The sequence below is a fragment of the Apodemus sylvaticus genome, chromosome 11 (assembly GCF_947179515.1).
Source record: "Apodemus sylvaticus chromosome 11, mApoSyl1.1, whole genome shotgun sequence".
In the NCBI taxonomy this organism is placed as follows: domain Eukaryota; kingdom Metazoa; phylum Chordata; class Mammalia; order Rodentia; family Muridae; genus Apodemus; species Apodemus sylvaticus.
The window spans coordinates 13,880,805-13,906,166 of NC_067482.1; the positions used below are offsets into that span (position 1 = coordinate 13,880,805).

At 35.8% G+C, this 25,362-nt stretch overlaps 1 protein-coding gene across 10 annotated transcripts in view; it reads left to right on the forward strand.

Moving 5' to 3' along the window:
- Positions 1–25,362, forward strand: part of Cnot6l (CCR4-NOT transcription complex subunit 6 like) — a 93,785-nt gene that overhangs the window by 37,898 nt on the left and 30,525 nt on the right. For all 10 annotated transcript variants that reach the window (XM_052199570.1, XM_052199568.1, XM_052199569.1 and 7 more), the window contains 2 exons: positions 1,586–1,671; positions 17,361–17,450. In XM_052199570.1, coding sequence (XP_052055530.1) covers positions 1,586–1,671; positions 17,361–17,450 — 176 coding nt within the window. The remainder of the gene's footprint in view (positions 1–1,585; positions 1,672–17,360; positions 17,451–25,362) is intronic.

Genomic DNA, 25,362 nt, shown 5'->3' on the forward strand with positions numbered 1-25,362 from the left:
TAGTTCTTTTCCTTTGAGTTGTAGCTTCCTGTTACACATTTCTTTTAACAAACTTGAAATAGAAGGAGTCAAAAAATCTTACAGTAGAGTCAAATCTGATAAAATTAATCAGAAATACTTCAGAATATATGATTTACTTATGAATGAGATGTTTAGGAACAAACTTGTTACCAAATGAATGTTTATATTTTTATATTGCAACTCTTTATTGAAGCCTAAAGACTTGTTTAAAATGGATTTATAGTTTGAAAATCTTTAAGACATTCGTTCTCGAGACAGGTCTTGTCCTAGTTGGCCTCAGCTTGTAGCAGTCCTGTTCTTGCCTCCCAAGTTTGGGGACAGCAGGCATGTGCCACAGCATTTCCTACAGGAGGAAACATTTTAGGATCTTATTAACTGTTTTCAAAACAAGAATTGCTTTTTTTTTTTTTTTTTTAAATCTTACCTATTGAGTAATAAGGGTTTTTTAAAAGTTGCTTTTACATGGTTAAAATTAATAATGATTGTGTTACTTATATGTTCTTTTACCACTTCCCTAAGTGGTTATATGAATTCTTACTTTTTTGTCCTTTTATTAATGAAGGTGGTTTTTTTTTTTTCAGTTACAAACATAGATTTTGTTTTGTTTTGTTTTTTGTCTTTGATGATTTGTTCCTATCTTTTCTTTATTTTGCCCTTTAGGATATATATACTATGCTAGTGATCTCCAGAGAATGTTTTATCTTTTCATATTTTCTCTCTCACTTTTTTTAATAACACTGATTATGTGTGTGGGTGTGCACAAGTCAACTATCTGCATGTGGAAGTCAGAGGGCACCTTTGTGGGAGTTGATTCTCTCCTTTCACTGTGGGTCTTGATGATCAGGCTTGGGTTGTTTGGCTTGGCATCAGATGTCTTTACCTACTGAGCCCTCTTGACAGCCCACTCTTTGTTTTCTATTTATCACTAGCTTCTGTGAAACACTGTCTTGTTTTGAATTTCTCTTTTTTTTTATTTTTTTCTCATAGTATTTTGACAACTTATAGTCATCATGTAGGCAGTTGACTGCTAATTGTAGTTTAGTTGTCAAGTTTGTTTAAGAATTTACTTTCTTCATGATGAGTGGTTATGGCATATACTTTTAATATCAGTGCTCAAGAGGCAGAGGCAGGAGGATCACTGTGACTTCAAGGCCCGCCTGATCTGCAGAGCAAGTTCTAGGATAATCAGAGCTACAAAGAGAAACCCTGTGTTGAAAAAATAATTAATTTCTTCTATAAGCTTGGTTCAGGGTCTTACAGGTTTATATACTAATAATACATATAACACTAATAACACTCTGATTTGCATTATGTGCAATTCATACCTCTGAATTTAATCTGTGCTATAGAATGAGTGAGTCATAGAAATATTTAGTAAAGATAGCACTTTAATAATAGTGTATAACATTTTGAGATTAATGTGAAGAAATGCCTTGAATATAAATATCACTTACCATGTGTTAGAAGAAAGATGTTAGAAGAAAGAACAAAGGATGATAAATGCAGGCATTAATAAAGCATGTTATATTACACTCAGATCTTTTTAAATTTTATTTTTAAACAGGGAATTGCTTTTAAATGACAATTATTTACGGGTTTTGCCTTATGAACTTGGCCGGCTCTTCCAGCTACAAACTCTAGGTTTAACAGGTAAGTGACTTAAAAAAAAATAAAAAAGTTAAAGTATAATGATGCCTTTAAAGATTATTTTTGTTAAGAGTACAGGTCAGTTTTAGTATGACTGAGAATGTGAGGAGGATTTGTTAAAGGTACTGGAAATGTAATAGTTGAGATAGATCACAGATAGGAGCCACTTCCAGCTTCATTTTATTTTGTATATGATATGCTAAATCTTACATAGTTAAAAAAGCTATTTAGACAGAGGTAGGATAATGGAGCAAGTCTGTTCTTGATTGAAAAGTTAAGGAATGTTTATCAGTTTTATAATATTAGATACATGAATTTTTAACCTATTTATAATTGTTTGTAATAAGGATAATTATTTTCATATAATTTATGTACACATTTATATAATTTATATAAAATTTTTAATAAGAATAATTCTAATTGCAGAACAACCAATTTCTACATTCTGATTTATTGATAAAGAACCCATTAATGATAAATTAGCAATTTAATATTAAACCTAGAACCAAGTAGCATTCCTGAAATAACAAATGTTAATATTTATATGACTTTTCATGTTACCTTCACATCTCCAAAGATATGTTATATTACCAATAAAATGGGCTATTCTGATTATTTGTAAATTTTACTGTTCTTTATTTTATTACAGTCTATAAAACTAGGTATTAAAACTAGTGGTTCTAGGACTGAGCATTTAACTCAGTGGTGAAGTGCTTGCCTAACATGTACAAGGATTTGGGTTTGATCTTCAACATCAAAAACAAAACAGAAAACCAAAGTAACTAATCTTTGGCTGGTCTTTGTTGTAGTTGCATTTTTTTCCCCCTACTAACACAAACTCATTCAGTTTTCTTTGACCAGATGATCAAGATTGTCAGACTAGATTAAAGAAAAACAATACTCAGTTATGTGCTAATTACACAAATTACAATTTGAATTAAATTGGTAATTCAAAAACATCTCTGGTATCTGATCTGTTTGTTGTTAACTGTTCTTCACCAACTGTTCTTATCTATGGAAACTTTTTTTTCCCTAAACTTCAGTTAGTTACGTGGTAAATTTAAATAGTATTTTTTTCTCTTTTTGAGTTTTTAGTATTTATACATGATTAACAAGGTTTTTTGAGGGTATAATTCATTTATGGTTTTTGCATACAAAGGATTTGGGTTTGATCTTCAACATCAAAAACAAAACAGAAAACCAAAGTAACTAATCTTTGGCTGGTCTTTGTTGTAGTTGCATTTTTTTCCCCCTATACACATAGCTTGACAGTAACAGTATACATTTCTTTCTTTATTCTTTCTTTTTTTTTTTAATGTAGCTAGGGTTAACATCTCAAACTCTCAAGTGCTAAGATTATAGGTATGTGTCACCATTTCTAGCTGCATTTATGAATTTTCAATTTTATTTGGAATGTTCAACCTGTACGCAGTAGTTTTCTCTTTTGAGGATCTGCTTAATTTTCATTCAGTTCCATCTTTTTTAACTCATTATATATAGAAGGGCAAGGAAATTTAGAAAAGACAGCTAGAGCCTTTCCTGCCTTTTAACATTTTTTCTTAAGCAGATGATGGAATGAAATGTCCTTAACAAATGACAGCTTTATATACATAGGAACATAAAATTGAAATGATTTCTAAGTCATTTTTGGGATGTATTGTAGTATTTTACATATAATGAAAGAAAGAAAAGTGGCTGAGGTATTTTAATGGCACTGTGAGAAACAGCATGAACGAGTAGCCCCTCTGATTGGTGGTGTTTGTTAACTATGAAGAGAGAGCTAGTAGAAGCCTTTAATTCCAGCACTCAGAGGCAGAGGGAGGCATCTCTGAGTTCAAGTTGAGTTTATGCTACTAAAGAGCTACTTTTTTGTTTTCCTATTTTCATGCATAGTGGCTGAAATAGTGGAATTGAGTAATTGCTAGTCTTGGCTAGGGCTTACCATGTTTCGAGTAAGTATCAAATACTGTAGCAAGCTCCATAAAGCTAGTTATGTTTTCCTTGGGAACCAGTTACATGATAGTTACACTGTGATTGCTTTGACCTACTTAGTTGCCTACATAAACAGTTACAGGAACTTTCTAGTAGAAACAATTAGATAAAGGTCTAAACCAGGGCAGTGCACTAAGAAAGCATAGGACTTGCCTCCCCAAAACACCTTTTAAGGATTTTTTTCTTTAGTTTTTGAGACTAAAGTTGAACTTGTTCTGTTCATTATTCTTACTTAAGGGTATGGTGCTTTATGCACTTACTCTCCCTGTACTTGGAAGACAGAGGTAGGCTGATCTGTCTCAGTGAGTTCCAAGACAGCCTTGTACTGTGACATGGAAAGTTGCAGACCAGCCAAGGCTATATAGTGAGATTGCCTTCCAGAAAAACAGTATCAACAACAATAATAAATAAACCAAACAACAGCAAAGGAAAACAACCATTGGGCAAATTCTGTATTTTTCATATAATTTATAATATAATTGAGTGATTTTGTTCTTTGAAAGTGGCTGTATAGTTAGGTAAAACTATCATTACTTGTATATAACCTTTTGGAAAATACTTTCTCAATATATTTATAGTAATGAAATAATTATTGGAAATTAAAAAGTTTTAATTATGTGTATTTGCATGTCACTGTGTATACTATTGTGCTTGTGAATGCATGGAGGCCAGAGGAGGTACTGAAGCCTTTGTGTCTAAAGTCACCGGTGGTTGTCAAGTGTCCCATGTTGGGTATTAGGAAGTGAACATGGGTTCTCTGCAAGAGCATTATACACTCTTAACAGCTGATCCATCTCTCCAGCATCATGACTGAGGATTTCTAGTAGTTAATGACCCAGTTTTGTTAGGCTGTTCCAGCACTACAAAGTGGAATCAAACTGAACTTGGCTTTAAATTCTCCTGCATTGTCCATTGCAGTTGGTTAAAATTACCAGGGTATTACAACACCCAGCTGTTTTTTGTTTGTTTGTTTTGTTTTCAATTTTTACTTGTGTATTGAATTAAAAGAGAGGAAAAAAAGGTGTATTTGTTAAAAGTGACTGTAATCTTGATATATTTTGAGTCTATTTGTACCTGTATAACCTATCATTTTAGGTAGTTTTTAAGTTTTTCTTCTATCTTATGTTGTATCATTCACATTTGACTATTATTTTTAAATATATACATTTAAGGCCATATATTATCTTATTTTTTCTTTTGCACGTCATAGCTATAATTGGAAATATTTTTCTTTCTCCTTTTTCCTTTTGAGATAGTGTCTGTTGATGTTAGCAGGCTTGCTTCAAATACCTTGGCTTAAGTGATACTTTTGCCTAGATATTCCTTATTGGATGAACAGTTTGGAAATCTTATTTTGTAGACTGCCTCTTTACTGTACTGATTGTTTTCATAAAGATGTAATTATGTTTTATTCTTATTTGTGATTTTAATGTCAACAAAAGTCTTTGTGTATATTTTTATCCCAAAGCAATTACCCTGTATTTTCACATAGTATCATAGTTTCATATAGTAATTCTTTTGAATTGTTTTTCTGATTGTTCAAAGATAGAGATCTATCTTTGACTCATTCTGAGTCAATTTTGTTGCTTACTATCAGATTATTATTCATGGGTTATATGTGTTCAGGAGTTTGTTCATGTTGATTTTACAGTTTGTTTGCTTTTTTTCCCCATATAGTAGTTCATAATAATTCCTAATGATCCATTGATGTTTCTGTGGTATTGGTTATAATATCACCTTTTTCATATCTTTTCATTTACTGAGATCTTCTATTTCTTTAGTACACATAAAATTTAGTCTGTTTACATTTTAAAGTGTTTTGTGAGTCTTATTTTAAATCTCATCTTTATTCTTTTAACCTACTAGGTTTGAGCTTGTTTGTGTTTTCTGGTTCATCAATAGGTTGCTTATGTAAAATGTTTTTACTTTTTTGATAAAATACTTCTTTTGCTGTATCACATAAGTTTTGGTAATGTTATATTTCCATTTTAATTCAAGGAATGCATAAATTTCAATAAGTTCTTTAAACTAGAAGACTTTGGGGTCATGTTATTTAATTTTTTATATTCATAATTTCTATAGTTCTTTAAAAATTCGTGTGGTCAGAAAACATACATTATTTTGTGTTTTTCAACTTTGTTGAACTGTGTTTTGTGGTGAATATGTTATGGGCTATCCTGGTGAGTGTTCTCTGTGCTGATGAGCAGAATGGTATTCTGTAGTCTGTCAGGGGCCCTTGGTCTACAGCATGCTTCAGCTCTCTCTCAATGCTTCTGCTTTCTTTCTGGCAGTTCTGGTCATTAGTGAACATGGAATAGTGAAGTTGGTGTTTGATATGCGTGTATTTTATAATTGTTTCATATTCTTTATCTTATCATTATATAATGATCTCATTTTATTATAACTTTTATGATTTTAAATTTTGATATGAATACAGCCAGGCACTTCTGGGTTCCATTTCTATCAGTTCTCACCCCCAATACTTTCATTTTAAAAAATAATATTTCTTTGACAGTTTCATACATGTATACAATTAATTATATTTGCCCCCAGCGTCCCTCTCTGTCTCTCCTTGGACCCATCCCAGTGTGTCCTCATCCTACATTCACGTACTCTTCCTTTCTTTAGGGAGGGGAATCCGTTGGTTCTAATTAGTGGCATCTTTGAAATGCTGGCTTGATCTGTATAGGTCTTATGTAGGTAACCTATAATTACTTATGTAGTGCAACCATGATGTCATGTTTAGGTGACAACATTTCACAGCACTCCTTTCAGCTGTTACATTCTTTCTGCTCCCAAGTCTATATTCTGAGCCTTAGGGGTCAGAGGATTGATTAAATATGTCCAATTTAAGGCTGGTCACTCAACAATTACTTATTCTCCACTCTTTGACCAGTTCTGAGTCTCTGTATAATAAGTGGTTGGCAACTGCATGGAGAGTGTTACTGTCCAAGGCTGTGAGCAGCACTAATATGTGGGCATAAACAGAAGTTTAGAAGGTAGACTGATGGAAAGTCTGCATAACAAAGCATAAGTAACATTTGACTAAGATTTACTGTGCCTGGCATGAATTTTCTCCTGTAGAGTAGACTTCTGATCCAATCAGAAAGCAGTTGGTTACCTCCATAGTCTTCATGCTTCTGTCATACCAGTGGGCACATCTTTCCTGGCATATAGGTATTGTAGCATTCAGTATGCTTTGTTGAGTAATACCATTAATGACTCTTTCTCCTCCAGTGGTACCATCCAGTGCTCTGAACACCAGAAACCAGAGAAAATATTTTCAGGCCAGTTCCAGCTTGATTTCTCTTTGTTCTGCAATCAATGTTTTATGTGTTTAGCAGGTTCTTACCATCTTTGGCAACTAAGAACAATGGCAGTAGATTGTGTTGTTTGGGGGCCACTGGTCCTCTGACCATTAACTTGCAGGAAGTTATCCCCTGAGATTTTAATAACCCATGTCTTCTGAGAAGCATTGTCCACCCTAGCAGGGTAACTATGTTCAACAATTTCTTTTGAATTTAATCTTTTAATTAGCTTACAAAGTAGTAGGTTTCTGTAAGGACTTTCCGTCTAACCTTAGTTTGCTTAATCCACCTCTTGGCACTCCTTCCTTGTCCCCTTTCCCTATCCCCACTTAAAGCTTATTAAGTGTGTTCTGTCCCTTCAGCATTGAAGGTCTCTTCCCTTTTACCTCTCATGAGCACTTTCTGGCTTCTTGACAACTACAGACACCTGTTTAGATATACAGCTCTTCACATCTAAGACCCATATATGAGGAGTAAAATGTGATGTTTTTGCTGGGCCTGGGTTATTCCACTTACTATGTATTCCAGTTCCATTCATTTCCCTGCAAATTCTATAATCTTCCCATCTCTGTTTTTATAACTGAATTAAATTCCATTGTGTATATATGTTCTATCTACATTTTCATTATCCATTCATTAATTAATAGACATTTACTGAGTAACTGTTGTGAATAGGGCAACAATGAATATGGATGTGGATGTATTTCTGTAGGTGTATATGGAGTCCTTTGGGTATATATGCCCAGGAATAATGTATCTTTTTTTCAGATTTTGAGAAACCATTTCTATAGTGGCTACACTAGTTTACATTCCTACCACCAAGAAGAATTCTCTTTCCCCACACTCTTGCCAGTGTTTTTTACCATTTGCTTTATTAATCTTAGCCATTCTGACTGGGGTAAAATGGAATTTTGAAGTAGTTTAAATTTACATTTTCCTGCTGTTTGGTGTATTGAACACTTTTTCAAATGTTATTAGCCATTTTTTTTCTTTAAGAACTTTGCTTGGTGCCATGGTCCATTTTTACATTTTTTTTGTTTTGTTTTCTTGTTTACTTGAGTTCTTTGTATATTCTAAATACTAATCCTGTGTTGGATACATAGCTGGCAAACATTTTTCCATTTTGAGGCTCTTCACTTGACAGTTTCATTTGCTATACAAATGCTTTTTACATTTAATTTTACAAGCTCAGGTTTGTTGATTATTCTTGAGCAGTTGGAGTCCTATTCAGGAAGTTCTTACCGATACCTATATCTTGACATGTGCTCCCTACTTTTTTTTCTAGCAGTGTCAGAGACCATTAATAATCACAGTTAATCTTAAAAGGTATGTATTGATTCCTGTTATTTTGTTGATTTTGTAGCATTTGGTTTTTATCCTTCTTCCTGTCTTGCTTAACTATTATTCTAGCTTTATTTATGTCCTGTGGCCTTACAGATAATTTTGTTTTTCCTCTTTAGTCCAAAGGATTCCTTCAAGTTTTTTCTGTATAGCTTAGTAGTCATGAATTTTTTTTAGCCTTTTAAAAATATTTTTATTACATAAAGTTTTACTCTTTTCTTCAATGATGACTGACAGTTTTATTAGTTATACCTGTCTGGCAGTTATATGCTGCTTGACTTTTAAATGTTCAGTTGAATAATCTGCTTTTATTCTGATGGGCCTGTGCATGACTTGGATTTCTCTTTTACTATTTTCAAACTTTATTTTATATGTTTAGTGTTTTAGTTATCACATGATCAAGGGAGGTTCTCTTTGCTTTGTTTCTTTCTCTCCCACCCCTAAATGACTCCTGTGTTTGAATTAGCACCTCTTCCCCTAATTTTGGGAAATTTTCCATCATGATTCATTTTAACAATGTTTTCTTTGCCTTTCATACTTTTCTATGTTCATTATCCATAGGTTTGGTCTGTTTAACAGAGTGTGTCAGCTTGTACCTTCCCACTAGTGTATTTTCCATCTGTCCTAGTTCATTCCACAACCCCAACTTCGGCCTCAAGCTCGCCTCCTACATCTGGGGAATTCTCTTAGGATTATTTAAGGCATGTTTTACCTTTAGAATGAGCTAGGTTCTCTTTCTTTTATCCCTACAATGATAAATTTGGTACTTTCAGAATTTTATTACTTATTTCCACTATAACTTTCTTACTGTTAGAGCTTTGTCTCTGTCTGATTGTTCTAGTTCTACTTTTTTTCATGCCCAGATAATTGTGTCTCTTTGATCTATGCTATTGGTTGAGACCTAAGAGCTTTTTGCTTTACTTGACTTACTATGCTTTTTAATATCCAGAAATTTGGCATTTTGGCTCGCTCCTTCCTTCCTTCCTTCCTTCCTTCCTTCCTTCCTTCCTTCCTTCCTTCCTTCCTTCCTTTCTTCCTTCGTTCCTTTCTTCCTTCCTTTCTTTTTTTTTTTAAATTTATGTAGAATTCTTCTGTATCTGGCTTTGCCCTGCTTATTTCATTCAGCTGTTTGTGTCCTCGATCTGTAACTTTGTTCTTTGATTTAACACACTTAGTTCTCTGAGATTTCATCTCAACTTATTATCTAACTAGATGCCATGACTGTAGGTTCAGTGATTTTGAAAAGAGTTATTTTTGCTTGGTTTTACTTACTTATCAGTTTTCATTCATTCATTTGAAGTATTTGCAGTATTCATGTGGGCCTTGGATGTGGTAGAGTTGAGTGTATAGTGAAGACCTTAGTTCCTCAGTCTAGGAGCTCAAGGTACTTGGAGTAAACTCTGTATTATTCCCTGGATAGGATATTAACTGCTAGAGCAACCACAGCTTCTTGGTATTACAGATGTTATACTAGTCAATTAATAGTAATAGCTCCATTTGAATTTAGTAACTATGGGAGGATAAACAACCAAGGATGGTATAGAGAAACCTCATGTTTTAGATAATAAAATAAGGAGTTGGAGGGTAAGGATAAGGATTAAATATTAATCTTGGAAAAGAAAAGAAAATTGAGGTGGGTGAAGTAGCTGGGGGTTGGTTTTACTGTTAGGGTTTATAGATTTTAGAGGTTGTTAAAGCTGTGATGGTCCAAAGAGTCTAAGGAGGAGAGAGAGAAGAAAACTTGTAGGAATAAGGAGTATTGAGGATGTGGCTAAAGAGTATAGTAAACAGTGGTTTATAGTAAACTGGGAAGAGAAACACAAAAACAGTCCTGAGACCTAACTGAGCAATCAAGCAAAACCATCATGACTGTAAGTACAAGAGTGAGATTAAATAATAGAAAGTAAATAAAAAGAATGCTTACTGATAAGTTTTTGTGAGTAAATAGAGGTGAAGTTCTGAAGTAGCCATGGATCCAACAATCTCCATATGGTGCTGTGTGCAGGGGTGGAGAGTTGAAGCCTACTTTTAATCCATTTGTATGGTGAGGCCAGTTTCTTGTATGCAGTTCAACTAGTAAGCTAATTGAAGATGTGCCCATGATACTTTACCTTTCTTCCTCTTTTGACAATTATCTTTATATTGGATTTCTCATAGTTTTTTTAGACTGTATGTAGTTGTTCAACTTTTGCAATTTGCTCTACTCGGAATTTTGGTAAGGTTGATGGATGTCTATCCTAATGGTTTTCGTCATATTTAAGATGGTTTTGGCCACTAACTCTTTAACTTCTTTTTTTTCTTCTGTTCTTCTGGGACTCGTATCATGAGTATCCTTCATGGTATGTATCTGAGGAGCCTTTCATCATTACTTTTTTAAAAGACTTATAATCTCCTATGTCTGCACCTTTGGTCCTTTGCTCCTGGCTGTTCAAGAGTTGTTGTAGATTCTAGAGAGTTGTGCTGCTCATTGTTTTCTATCTCTCTTATTTTCTTTGGCTTCTTTCTATAGATTGTTTTTTGTTCGTTTTTGATATATCTGTTTTTCATGTGGTTGAAATAGCAATTTGAAACTATCCTTTGATCTTTGTTTTTGAGATAATTTCTCATTGTTTGGCTTATGATGGCCTTGATTTTGTGATCTTCCTATCTCAGCTTTCTAATTTGAGGGATTGTATGCCTGAAATGTAAACAATTTCAGACATTTTTAAAAGCTCATTACATATGCAGCTAGTTCTCTGATTATGATGGAATTATATCCTAATAGATCCATTGTAATTGGAAAAGTCACCAAAGTCAGCCACAAAGAGTACACTGAAGATCCCTTTGATCTTGTGCCTACCTGGAACCTGCAACTTGTTACTATTGCCTATCAACACACGATAGTTTACTACATTTTTGGTAGCCTGATAAAATACTAGAATTGAAGTATGGTTTCTTCTAAATACATACTGCTTTTGAACTGTTCTAAAGCTTAAGAGCTGTTACATTGAACCACGACTGTTGGTGTTGTAAGTAACTGATGGGCAGGTTTTTTTTTCTCCTTCCTTAGTTTTGCTCATAGTGTTTTTTTTTAAATATAGGTTTATATTTGTTTCTTCGAACTGTACTTTTAAGTAAAGGTGACAATTCAGAAATCAGACTTTTACCTTGTTCTTTGTTATATGCGTTAATGTTATTTGCCATTTTTCTTCTTGTTTTAGTGAATTTTCAGAAGCAATACTGTATTGTGGCCACTAAAATCTTCACTCAGGGTATTGGTCAGCTAAAGATTTGTCTGAGATTGTCTTTAAATGTCTGGAATGGTAAATCTTTCCTCTTTGCTTTGTGGTTTTGTTTGGAACATATATTCACTACTAAGCAGGAACTTTACAGCTTCTGTTTTGTTTGCTTCCTGCCTGGGCATAGTTTCAAGGTCAGAGGTGAAACCTGAGCTGTGTTTTAGTCTTTCCTCTATATAGCCCTTTGCAAGTGGATGGTCAAGCCCTATGGATACTGAATTCTCAAGGTTTTCATTTGTTCAGCCTGTTGTTTGTTCTACCTCTTACTATGTTCCCTACTTCCACATAGCTAAAACTTGCCAGTAGTAGTTCTCAGTACTCTATTTCCTCTTATTCAAGCATGTGGGGAGTGTGGAGAAGAGATCCTTCAGCTTCAGACAAGTCAGATGAATACTGTGCTGACCAGATAGTGACTTAGTCTTTACCAGATGAATCAGAAAGAGCTCTAGCGGGCCTGCTCTGATAGTGTGGATTACAAGTAAAAACTTAAGAAATCTTTTTTCTTAGTCTAATTTGTCTTTTTCCTTAAATGAGTCCTCTCTGGGTGTTGCAGTCATTTGGGAAAAATTTCAAGATCTCAAATAGAGTAATGTATTACTTAAAGACAGGACCATAGTCTTAGAAATACACTTTTAGGAACTTTACCTTTGTGTGAATATTATAGAATATATTTATGTAAACCTAGATAGATGAGATAGGCACCCTATCTCATCTCTTGATGCAATCCAGTCCATATGATAAATATGAGATGGCGAAGTTGCTATGATGTAACAGGGAATGTAATTCACAATAATTTCTTTTTATTGTGTGGGAATAATATGTCCTAGTATTTTGTAATGCATGAAGAAGTAACAGTTTTATTGTCATTACATATTACGTACCCTACATAATGGTATATTTTATAAGATGCTACCTTATTCTTAGCTTTGGGACTATGGAAACTGTTAGTTTACTTAAAATAGTATATCCTAAAAGTTCTGCTATTAGTTGCAACCATGTTAGATCTGATACAGGGATTGGTAATAAATAACTATCAAAGAGCAATAAAGATAGCCGAGGATAATTTTGTCTGTTGATTTGTAACATTCTGTCCCTACAGTTATGTTTTAATAAGTAATTCTCCTGAATCTTCAACACAGATGTAGCCATGTTACTGATCTAAGTTGATAGTAGAACCACTTTTATTTTTATTAGTCTTGTTCTTGCTTTTATGGAGTTGCAGGTTTATTTGGAGGGCCTTTATTTACTCTGCCACTTTTGACTACTTTTTAAAATTTTTTTTTCCTTGAATGAATGCTTAGCATGGCTGTCCTCTGTGAGGTTTCATCCAGCAGCTGATTCAGAAGAATGCAGGCACCAACAGCCGAAGAGTGGATGGAGCTTGGGTTCTTTACACAAGAGTTGGGGGAAGGATTGCAGGTCCAAGGGGACAGGAACTCCACAGGAAGACCAAAAAAGTTAACTAACCTGGACCCATGGGGGTCTCAGAGACTGAACTACCAACCAAAGAGCATATACAGGATGGATCTAGACTTCCCAGCTCATATGTAGCAGATTTGCAGTTTGGTCGTGGGTATCAAGCAATTGGAGCCAGGACTATTCCAAAAGCTATTGCCTGTATGAGAGATATGTTCTTCTAGCTGGACTGCCTTGTCTGGCCTCAGTGGGAGAGGATGCAGAGACTTGATGTGCCAGGGTAGAGGGATACTCAGCCCCACCCCCTAAGAGGAGTGGGGGGAGGAAGGATGGAGAGGGTGACCTGGAGGAGAGGCAGTAAGCAGGATATAAAGTGAATAAATAAAATAAAAAACAAAACAACACACACAAAAAGAAATTTATCAATTTCTTAAAGCAATTTTCCATTGAGTTCTATGTTAGCTAGGTTTTTTGTTTTGATAGTTTGTTTTTCTGGTTTTGATTGGTGCTATATTCATAATTTTTTCGTGGGGGATAAATTTCCTGTTGATAGGTGAGAATAAGATTTGAAATCTCCAATATATTTTATATCACATCTTGGGAATATATTCTGTTTTTTTATTTTTAGCTTTTGAAAGTTGTCCCCATTCTTGTTTATCTTCTGATGTGTTTGTTTCTTTTATTTAAGGTCTTCTGTTTGTTATTATCATGGCCTAGTTTATACTACAATATATTTTGTTAAGTGATATCCTTTTGTAAACTTCTTTGATTATATTGTGTCCTGTATCAGCTTACTCATTACTTTTTTTTCTTAAGTTAGTATACAAAGTTAAGGGTTTGATTATAGCCTTTTCACATATATGTACATAATTTTACTTTGTTCTTATTTAATCTTCCTCTTCCACAGTCCCTCCCCCACACACCCTAGGCGTATTCTCTCTCTCTCTCTCTCTCTCTCTCTCTCTCTCTCTCTCTCTCTCTCTCTCTCACACACACACACACACACACACACACGTTAAGTATATTTATTTACTTGACATCACAATATCTGTCCCCTTCTCCAGTACTCCCCGATGCAGATCATCCTCCCACTCTGCTCTCTCCTTCTCCTTTGAGAAGGGGGAGCCCCTCTCTAGGTATCCATCACCCCCCTCCACACACACACACACACACACACACACACACACACACACACACACCCTCTCCCACTGAGGCCAGATAAGACAGTGCAACCAAGGGAACAGGATTCACAGGCAGGCAGGCAGTGGATTCAGGGACAGCTCCTGCTCCTTTTTTCGAAGGACCCTCATGAAGACCAAGCTGCTCATATGCTACATAATATGCAGGAGGCCTAGGTCCAGACCCTGCTTGCTCTTTGGTTGGTGATTGAGTCTCTGGGAGCCCCCAAGAGTCCAGGTTAGTTGACTCTGTTGGTCTTCCTATGGAGTCCCTGCCCTTTTCGGATCCCTCAATCCTTCTCCCAACTCTTCCATAACTCTTCCCAACTCTTCCCCGAGCTCTATGTAATATTTGGCTGTGGGTCTTTGCATCTTTTTCCATTGGCTGCTGGGTAGAGCCTCACAGAGGACTGTTATGGTAGGTTCCTGTCTGCATACATAACAGCATTATTAGTTGTATTGGGGATTAGTTCTTGCCCATGGAATGGGTCTCAATTTGGGGAGTCATTGGTTGGCCATTCTCTCAGTCTCTGTTCTTTCTTTGTCCCTGCATATCTTGTAGGCAGGACACATTTTGGGTCAAAGGTTTTTTGGGCGGGTTGTTGTCCAAGTCCCTCCTCCCAGATTCCTGCCTGGCTACAGAAAGTGGCTAATTTAGGATCATATTCCTCACTGCTAGGAGTCTCAGCTAGAGTTGCCCCCTTAGTCACCCTGTGGCCTCCCTGCATCACAGGTCTCTGTCATGTCTTAGAGAGTCCCCAACCTCTAACTCCCCACCAAGTGCCAAGTTTCCTTTTCTCTCCCCTGTTGTCCTTATATCTGTTCCACCACACACATACCCTTTTCCCCTCTACATCCCCTTTCCTACCCAGTTTTCTCCCTCCATCCACCTCTAATATAAATGTTACATATTGTATTTTCCCTTCTGAGAAAGATTCAACTACCCTCCTTGTTATTTGGCTTCTTTTGGAGTATAGAGTATAGTGTGTGTATCCTGTATTTTATGGCTGATAGCCACTTACAAGTGAGTATATACCATTCATGTTCTTTTGGGTTTGGGAAGGTATTTTTTTAGGTTCATCCATTTGCCTACAGAATTCATGATGTCCTTATTTTTAACAGCTGAGTTGTATTCCATTGTGTAATTTAACCACATTTTTAAAAGACCATTCTTTGGTTGAAGGGCATTCAGGTTGTTTCCATGTTCTGTCTGTTATGAATAAAGCTGCCACTAACATAGTTGAGCAAGGGTCCCTTGGGATGGGGAGCATCTGTGCTCTTTTGCTGGTCTCTTATCTCCTGCTCCTCTCAAGTGGTCCTCCTTTTAGGCCAATTTTTAAAAACTGGTTGTCAATACTTTTTAATTTTTCCTATTTATATATTGGCCAACCCCCTGTCTTTTGGTATAGGGTTAAGTTTGTTTATTACTTTCTTAATTTGTTATATATGAGGCTAGAACTGCTTCAAATAAATAGCCTTCTCTTATCTCTTCTGTTTTTCTGTTTGTCTAAAGACTCATTAAGCAATGTCTGAGGCCAAAGGCTCTTTCAGTTATTATTATTATTTCTGTTACTATGAAAGTACATTGTTGATGTATTTAAAATATGAAGGGAAAAGAGTAGTACTCCATTGTGTAACTATACCACATTTTCTGTATCCATTCCTCCTTTGAGGGACATCTGGGTTCTTTCCAGCTTCTGGCTATTATAAATAGGGCTGCTATGAACATAGTGGAGCATGGATCCTTATTACATGCTGGGGAATTCTCTGGGTATATGCCCAGGAGTGGTATAGTGCCTCTGGAAGTGTTGTGCCCAGTTTTCTGAGGAACCTCCAAACTGACTTCCAGAGTGGTTGTACCATCTTGCAACCCCACCAGCAGTAGAGGAGTGTTCCTCTTTCTCCACATCCTCACCAACACCTGCTGTCTCCTGAGTTTTTGATCTTAGTCATTCTGACTGGTGTGAGGTGAAATCTCAGGGTTGTTTTGGTTTCCATTTCCCTAATGACTAATGATGTTGAACATTTTTTAAGGAACTTCTCAGCCATCCGAAGTTCTTCAGGTAGAAAGTTTTTGTTTAGCTCTGTACCCCATTTTTTAAGGGGGATAAAACACCTGAAAATTTTTTCTAGAGTTCTAATGTATAAACTCTCTTATTTTAAAATTTGTGTCTTTTCCTATTCAATATTCAGCATTTTTGAGATCTGTTTATACTTTTCGGTAATTTTCCTGAATCTGTTTTCCCTGTTTACTGAGTTTTCTTTTCAGTATGTCTAATCTACTGCCTACCTCATTTATCAGGGTTTTTCTTACAATTGGGAAACTCGTTTAGACCTTTGATGAGCTTTGCTTTTCTGCATCTGAACTCTAGATAATTGTTGCATGTTTACATCAATCAATTTTTCTTCATTCATTAAATATTCCTATAACAATTTGTTATAGAGATCTTCTTATTTAATATGCCTTTTTTCTTAATACTCAAGATATTTTTGATCACTGCCATAACAAAGTTTTCCTTTTACATTTTGCTGTTATCTTGACAACAATTTTCTTCTCACTTGAAATAGTTGTATTTCCTAGTGTATAATACAAAAATTCCAAGGAGACGACTTCTCTATGTAAAACAATTTGTTTTTATTATACATTTATCTATTTGTGTAAGAGGCACATGTTTTAGTCACAGGACAAAAATAATAGTTATTGATTCTCCTATCATGTGGTTCCTGGCAGTAAAACTCAGGTCATCAGGTTTGGCAGCAAACAACTTTATTCTTAATCATTTCTCTGGCCTGAGATCTCTTTTTATATGAAATCACTCATTCCTTCTTAGATAGAATTGTTATCTTTTGGTTAGCAGTCTATTTTTAAAGGTAATGTAGACTCTATAAGGTAATTTCTAAATAAACCATGATTACTGTATATGTGTTTATGAATATGCATGTATGTATTTCTTTTTGACAAGTGTTGATTTTAGGATCATACATTGAAATCTGGAAATAACTTTTTTGAAGTTACTATTGATAGCTGTCTTGACGTATTTTCTTTATATTTATGTAATTTTTTTATATGTGTGTCAGAGATAAAGCAATAAAATTCGGTTTAGGGAATTAGTATGTTGTTCTATGATGTTTGCCTTGAAATTGAAATTGTCATGTTTTATTCTTGTTTTCTGTTTAAGGCAATCCTTTATCACAGGATATTATGAGCTTATACCAGGACCCAGATGGAACCCGAAAGCTACTGAACTTCATGCTTGACAATCTTGCAGGTAACATTTAATGACAAAGCATTGAACTCTATAGATTCTATCAGTAGCTGATGTACCACACATTACTTATATAGCTGATTTGGAATTTCTAGCTTATGCAGTAATTAATGAAATAAGCAGTAATTATGAAATTTATGAGATTTTTTCCATGTATGAGTACTTTCTGTTTGAAGCAATGTGATGAGAGTTTTAATTATACTATCGTGTAGGAATTTTTACATTTTACTACGACTATGGCTACTACTAATATTACTACTACTACTTACTACTAGCCCTGAAGTGCTCTGGGCATTATAATATAGACCTGCCTGGCTTCAGATTCACAGGATATTCACTTGTCTCTGCCTCTGAGTGTTGGAATTAAAGATACAAGATAATTCATATATGCTACATATGTAGAGGTGTCAGAGGAGACCAAAAGAGGGTGTCAGAGTCTCTGGAGCTGGAGTTATAGATGGTTATAAGCTGTCTTAAAGTGCAAGAGTAGCAAGTGCTCTTAACTGTAGAACTATCTCTCTATCTTCAGGATCTTTACATTTTATAGTATAAACATTGAGATAAAAATGGCTAGTAAAATTCCATGGCTTATGAACTCAAGAGTGTATTAATCACTAAGATTAATGGTTACCTGAATTTGGTACAGATTTTATGTAAAAGTTTATCCATACAACAATTCTCGTTTTTTTGTTTTGTTTTTGTTTGGTTTTGTTTTTACTTTTAGTTTAGTGGTCAGTAAATTAAATGAGATAAACAGTACTTTATTATAAAATTGGCTTTCTGTTAAATAATTTTTTTAACTATAAGTTAACAAATATTCTGACCATGTTTAGATAAGCTATGTTAAGGTATGATGCAGGTTAAGTGTTTTAAATACTCTCTTGATTTAGTCCAGGGGGTTTAATTAGAACACAATCCCATTATAAATCAAGGCTCATTTATAGTTCAACTCTTTGTACATATGTGGAAAATTTGTGAGGAGTCTTTAAGAATTGCAGAACATTATAATGGTTGTAGTCCATATACAAATTTGTTTTACATAAAAAGGCTATTCTGTGTATAATAACTTTTAAAAAAATTTGATATTATAACTTTTTATTGACTTAAGCATTCAAATTGTGAGTATAAGTATGTAGATTAATTCTAATTTACATTTTTTGAGTAACATATTTTGGCTGTGTTTGGGTTTTTGTATATATGGGGTCCATGAACCTGAATGTATGGGTATGAGTGCCTGGGTGTGCACACATGCTGAGTTGTCTTAGTCTGCCCTTACTGATTACCTGGAGACAGAGTCAGTCATTGAACCAGAATTAGCTTTTTTCAGTTATGCTGACTGACCAGCAGTCTCTGGGGATATGCCTGTTTTTGTTCTCTAACACTAGTATATACAGATAAAACCTGTGTTTTTATGTGGTACTGAGAATTTGAGTTTAGACCCTCATACTTGCAGAACATGCTTTTGGGGGAGGGGCTTGGTTTTTTGGATTTGTTTTTTTTCCCCAAGACAGGGTTTCTTTGTATATCCCTGACTGTCCTGGAACTCACTCTGTAGACCAGGCTGGCCTCGAACTCAGAAATCTGCCTGCCTCTGCCTCCCAGAGTGCTGGGATTACAGGCGTGCACCACCACTGCCCGGCTTGCATTTTTTACCCACTTAACTATCTTCTTCGTCCACACACCTGGCACCTCAAAAAATTAAAAACCGTATTTATTTATTTATTTATTTATTTATTTATTTATTTATTTATTTGACAGAGATTTACTATAGCCTTGGCTGTCCTAGAGCACACTATGTGGACCAAGCTGGCCACGAACTCACATTGATCCACTTGTTTCTTCTGTCTCCTAGGTGTTAGGTTGGAGTAAAGTTACATTATAGTCCCATATGTGTATGTTGCTTTATTTTTACTCTGAACTGTTGGTTATTCTGTTGTTTCATTGCTGGTTTTTAATGCTGCATCAGGAATCAAGTGTGGAGCAACTGATGTAACTCAGTAATGGGCTGCCTGGGATTTACAGAGAGCTCTGCTGGATCCCTAGTACTGTATAATCTGGGTGTGGTGGCAGCATGTACTGTAATCTCAGTACTTGGGAGGTGGACAAGGGGTGATCAGAAGCCTAAAGTCATCCTCAATTACATTTGAAGCTTAGCCTGAAATATATGGAAACAAAAGTAAACAATATTTCTTACTTAAAAATTTTTCATACACTATATTTGGGTCATATTCTTTCTTCTTACTTGACTCCTCCCAAATTCTATCCACCCACATAGATAAATGGTTTTTCTGTCTAACAAAAACAGCTAACAAACATACAAAAATATGATAAAAAAATAAAGCCATGGGTCTCTCCATGTGTACTCTTTGGTTGGTGGTTTAGTCCCTGGGAGCTCTGGGGTGTCTAGTTGGTTGATATTGTTCTTCCTTTGGGGTTGCAAACTTCTTCAGTTCCTTCAGTCCTTTCTCTTCTTTGGGGACCCCGTGCTAAGTCTAATGGTTGACTGCAAGTATTTGCCTCTGTATTTGTCAGGCTCTGATAGGGCCTCTCAAGAGATAACTATATTAGGCTCCTGTTAGCAAGTACTTCTTGGCATCTCCAATAGTGACTGGTTTTGGTGTCTGTATATGGTATGGATCCTCAGGTGGGGCAGTCATTAGATGGCCTTTCCTTCAGTCTCCTCTCCATACTTTGTCCTGGTATTTCCTTTAGACAGGAGTCCTTCTGGGTTAAGAATTTGGAGATTTTGTTCCCCCTTCTAAGAAGGACCAGAGTATCCATATTTCTTCTCTCAGCCAACCATTGAACTGAGCACAGGGTCTCCAGTGGAGGAACTAGAGAAAGGACCCAAAGAGCTGAAGGGGTTTGCAACACCATAGTAGGAAGAAAAATTTGAACCACCCCCAGAGCTCCCAGGGACTAAGCCACTAACCACAAAGTACACATGTAGAGACCCATGGATCCAGAGGATGTCCTTGTTTGATGTTGGACATCAAAGGGAGGAGAGGCCCTTGATCCTAAGAAGGCTAGATGCCCCAGTGTAGGGGAATGCCAGGACAGGGAAGTGTGAGTGGGTGGATTGGTGAACAGGGGGAGGGGAGATGGGTTAGGGGATTTCTGTGTGTGTATATGGGAACCAGGAAAGGGGACAACATTTGAAATGTAAATAAAGAATAGATCTAATAAAAAAAAAAGAATTTGGTGATGAGTGGGTGGCCCTAACCCCCAAACGGGAGCTCTGCCTAACCTCTGGATATGCTCTCTATACATTCTCCCTCCCCTTTGTTGGGTATTTCAGCTAATCTCATCCCTTTGGGTCCTGGGAGCTTCTTGCTTTCCTGGTGAGGCTTGCTGTGGCTACCCCCAGCTTCCCATCCCCCATTGCTACACAGGTCTGTTAAAATTCCTGCCCTTCTGTATATCATCCCCATCTCCTCTCATAGCTGATCCTGCCCTCCTTTTCTCCCTCTACCGCCTCTTTTCCTCACAAGTCCCTCTCACCCTCTACATCCTGTGAATATTTTATTACCCCTTTTAAGAAGGACTAAAGCATCCACATTTTGGCCTTCTACTTGAGCTTCATATGGTCTGTGAATTGTATCTTGGGTATTAGGAGCTTTTGGGCTAATATCCACTTATCAGTGAGTGCATACCATGTATGCTCTTTTGTGATTGGGTTACCTCACTCAGGATGATATTTTCTAGTCCCACCCATTTGCCTAAAAATTTCATGCAGTCATTGTTTTTAATAGCTAAGTAGTAATCCGTTGTGTAAATGTACCACATTTTCTATATCCATAGACATCTGGGTTCTTTCTAGCCATAAATAAGGCTGCTATGAACATAGCAGAGCATGTGTCATTGTTATATGTTAGAGCATCTTCTGGGTATATGCCCAGGAGTGGTATAGCTGGATTCTCAGGTAGTACTATGTCCAGTTTTTTGAGGAACTGCCAGGTTGATTTCCAGAGTGGTTGTACCAGCTTGCAATCCCATCAACAGTGGAGGAGTGTTCCTCTTTCTCCACATCTTTGCTGGCATCTGCTGTCATTGGACTACACCACCAACCAAAGAGTACACATGGAAGAACCCATGGCTCCAGCTGCATATGTAGCAGAGGATGGCATTGTCTGGCATCAGTAGGAGGAAAAGCCCTTGGTCCTGTAAAGGCTTGATTTCCTAGTGTAGGGGAATGTCAGGGCAGTATGAGGTGTGAGTGGGTGGTTGGGTGAGCACCCTCATAGAAGCAGAGGTGGCGGGATAGGAGAGGGAGGTTCTGGAGGGGATATCAGGAAAGGGGATAACATTTGGAACATAAATACATAAAATATCCAAAAAAGAAAAAGAAGCATCCTTTTTGTGTTGGCCAGTAGCTGCTTGTGAGCACATGGCTCAGGGATGTGGATGATATATTCAGTGACACTTCATTGGAAAAAAATGGGTGTTCTCTTTCCAGCAGGCATCAGCTGCAAACACATAGACATTGTGCAGAGTGAGAGACATTGTAGCACTCAGCCCCGAAAGGGGTGTCTTTCTCAGATTTCTTCTCTTGACACTCTTGGATCTATGCAGAAAAAGGAGTGGAGAAGTTTTAGTAACCACAGATGGTATATGACTCCAAGGGGAAAAATGTGCCAATGTATATGGATGATGGATTGATGGTCATAGTATAAAGTCTTGAGATCAAAGACAGTAAAACATCTCCCTTGATCTGATTGTATTTGACTGTATGGTTTTTTGTTTTTTAATTGATTTCAAATATCTTTTTCACAATGTGATAAACTGTGATAGGAACTGGAGAATGACTTAGCCATTAAAAGCACTGGTTGAGTTTTCCAGAGGACTGAGGTTTAATTTCCATACCTACATGGAAGCCTACAAACTTCTCTTTACCTTGATTGTATTGTGGTTAGAGAACATACTCTTTTTTTTTTTTTTTAATGGTTTATTTATTTATTATATGTAAGTACACTGTAGCTGTCTTCAGATACTCCAGAAGAGGGCATCAGATCTCGTTACAAGATGGTTGTGAGCCACCATGTAGTTGCTGGGATTTGAACTCAGGATTTGAACTCAGGACCTTCGGAAGATCAGTCAGTGCTCTTAACCTCTGAGCCATCTCTCCAGCCCCAAGAACATACTCTTATTAAAAAATTTAAAATCTTACGAGCCAACACATTCTTACTTTTTGTAGATGGTAAGCATACACTTCAAAAGAATATGTTTCTGCAGTTGATTAATGGCAGCGTTCTATATATACCAGTTTATGTTTGTTGGTGATACTGTACTGGTGTGATTAATACATACTTAGTAATTACTTTGGTTTTACTGATTGTAAGACTTTAAAATTGCAAATGTTTCTTATCTAACTCAGTAGTTTAATTATGTGTGCTAAGGATACATTTTTGTGTATTTCATTCATTTTTAATCTTTTTTGTATCTTTTTAACTTAGTGCTTCTTCTGCTTGGGTTATATTTATTTTGTTCCTTTTTGCAGTTAGAAGTAATAAATTAACAAAATCTAGCCTTTTTTAACATAAATATATGTGTTGTGTTTTCATTTTCGTTCAGTTCTGTGTGTTTGATTTCCTTTGTGACTTCTTGGATCAGTGACATATTTAGAAGTGTATGTACAGTTTTCCTGTTGATTCCTAGTTTGATTCTATATAGGAAAAATTGGAAAACATAGTTCAGATTTTCTCCAGTTGTTTTTTTTTTAATTGTTTATTTCTATATGATCCATGAATTGGTTGTCATAGTGTGTATTCCATGGGCTTTTGAACACTTTGTATAGTTGGCTAATAGTGTAAAACTGTAAATGAGAGTATTTGGTGGTGGTATGCAGTTCTTCTTTTTTCTTCTAATTCCCATCTGGTAATCCTATCAGATGGTGATTTGAAGGAGTTAAAAATCGTCAGCTGTCATGCATGTTTTTTTTCGTTTATCCTACTGTCAACTTTTGCTTCTAGTGTTTTTTTCAAGATATATTTTTATTTTATGTGTATGAAAATTTGCTTGTATGTTATATATGTGTATCATGAGCATTCCTGATGACTGAGGAGGCTAGAGTAGGCCATCCAATACCCTGAAACTAGAGCTACAGAAAGTTGTGAGCCACTGTTTGGGTTTTAGTATACTAAATGATTTTAACTCCTGAGCTTTCTCTGCAGCCCCTTTTTCTGACATTTTAAGCTATTGATTGGCACATGCATGTTTAGGATTGTTACTGCTCTATTTTATTTTTTACTTTTGAAAACTACTTTATCACATATTAACATAGCCATTCTTGGTTGTTGAAAAGTTATTTTCTAATTTTCTATATTGTTGTATTTGAAGGTATGTATAATAGTTGAGTCATATTTTTTATTCACCTTACTAAGATTTTTATTTTGCCTTTTAATTTAACTAAAGTCTAGGTATCCTTATTGGTAACATAATAGTTTTTATAATTTTTTCTTTGACCATCAAATACTATTTAAGAACTGATAGTGAGGTGGTAATGTTAATGCTCCTAGTTTATCCACTCTTTTTTTTTTTTATGATATTTTAGTTTTTTCTTTCTCTTTGGAGAGCTTCCTTTAGCACTGGGCCATTCTTTAAAAGTAGATCTTTTAGTGATCTATCTTGTAGTTTTTCATTACATTCTGACTTTTATTTCCTCTTGATCCTCCTTTCTACTAATCTCAGCTACACAGTTTGTAGTATCTAGGATTACATGCATGCACCAATGACCAGCTTCTTCATTTCTAAAGGATAGTTCTTTTGTCGTAGCCATTAAAAATGTAGTGTTTCCTTAGGCTTCCAATGTAATATAAATTGGTGTTTTCCTATAGGTAATCTGTTAGGTCTTTGGTTCTGAAGTTATTTCTCTAGTTCTCAGAAGTTTAGTTAGGAATTCATCAAATTTATTGGACTTTATTTAGTTTCTTTGATTCCTAGTTGGATGGAAATTTTTATCCATTATCTCTTAGAAAACCTTTTCAGCCTTATATTCTTTGTTCTAGACTATTAATGATAGGAATTTAGACATTTTTATAATTCTATAAGTATTTTCACAATTTCTTTTATTTTTCAGCTTTTTTGAGCCAGGGTTTCTTTGTGTAGCCCTTGCCGTCCTCCTAGAACTTGCTCTGTAGACCAGGCTGGCCTTAAACTCACAAAGCTGCCTGCCTCTGCCTCCCGACTACTGGGATTAAAGGCATGTGTCACCACTATCCAGGGTATTTTCATGTTTTCAAATACTGTTTTTCTGGTTTTTTTTATTATTATTTTTAATGTACATTCATTCTAAAAGTCAGTGATTTTTTTTTTCTTTTTTTAATCATTTCAGTGGTCTCAGTTCTGGTTGAATAAGGTATGTTTAAAAATGTCCTTACTGCTTTATGGCAGTAGAATTCTGAGGGAATGAATAGCCCTGCTACAAATGTAGCACAACATCATAGATAATTGCTTCGTCTTGGGGGCAGGTGTATTATATTCTGGAAGGCTGTATTTTCCTGGAAACCAAGGTGATAACGGGTTTAGGATAAATGTCTAGAGACCTTTGGGAACTCTGGAATAGGACATTACAGAAAGTTGCCAGTGAAGTACCTCAACTTCTGTCTTTGTTTTGTCAACTCTGAAGAGAATGAGCTAGCTACTCTTGAGTGGAATTGACATTATAATACAGTGAAAGAAGTCAGCAGTTAGTGATGCACACCTTTATTCCCAGCATTTATGGGAGGCAGAGACAGAGGCAGAGGCAGAGGAAGGCAGATAGGTATGTTTAAGGCCAGCCTGGTCTACTTTGAAGTCTTAGTTCCAGGACCACCAGAGCTACACAGAGAAATTGTGTCTGAAAAAACATAAAAACAGTGAAAGAGCAGGTAATGAAAGTCTCATTAGAAAATTCTTTTTTTATATAGTCATTTCCTTT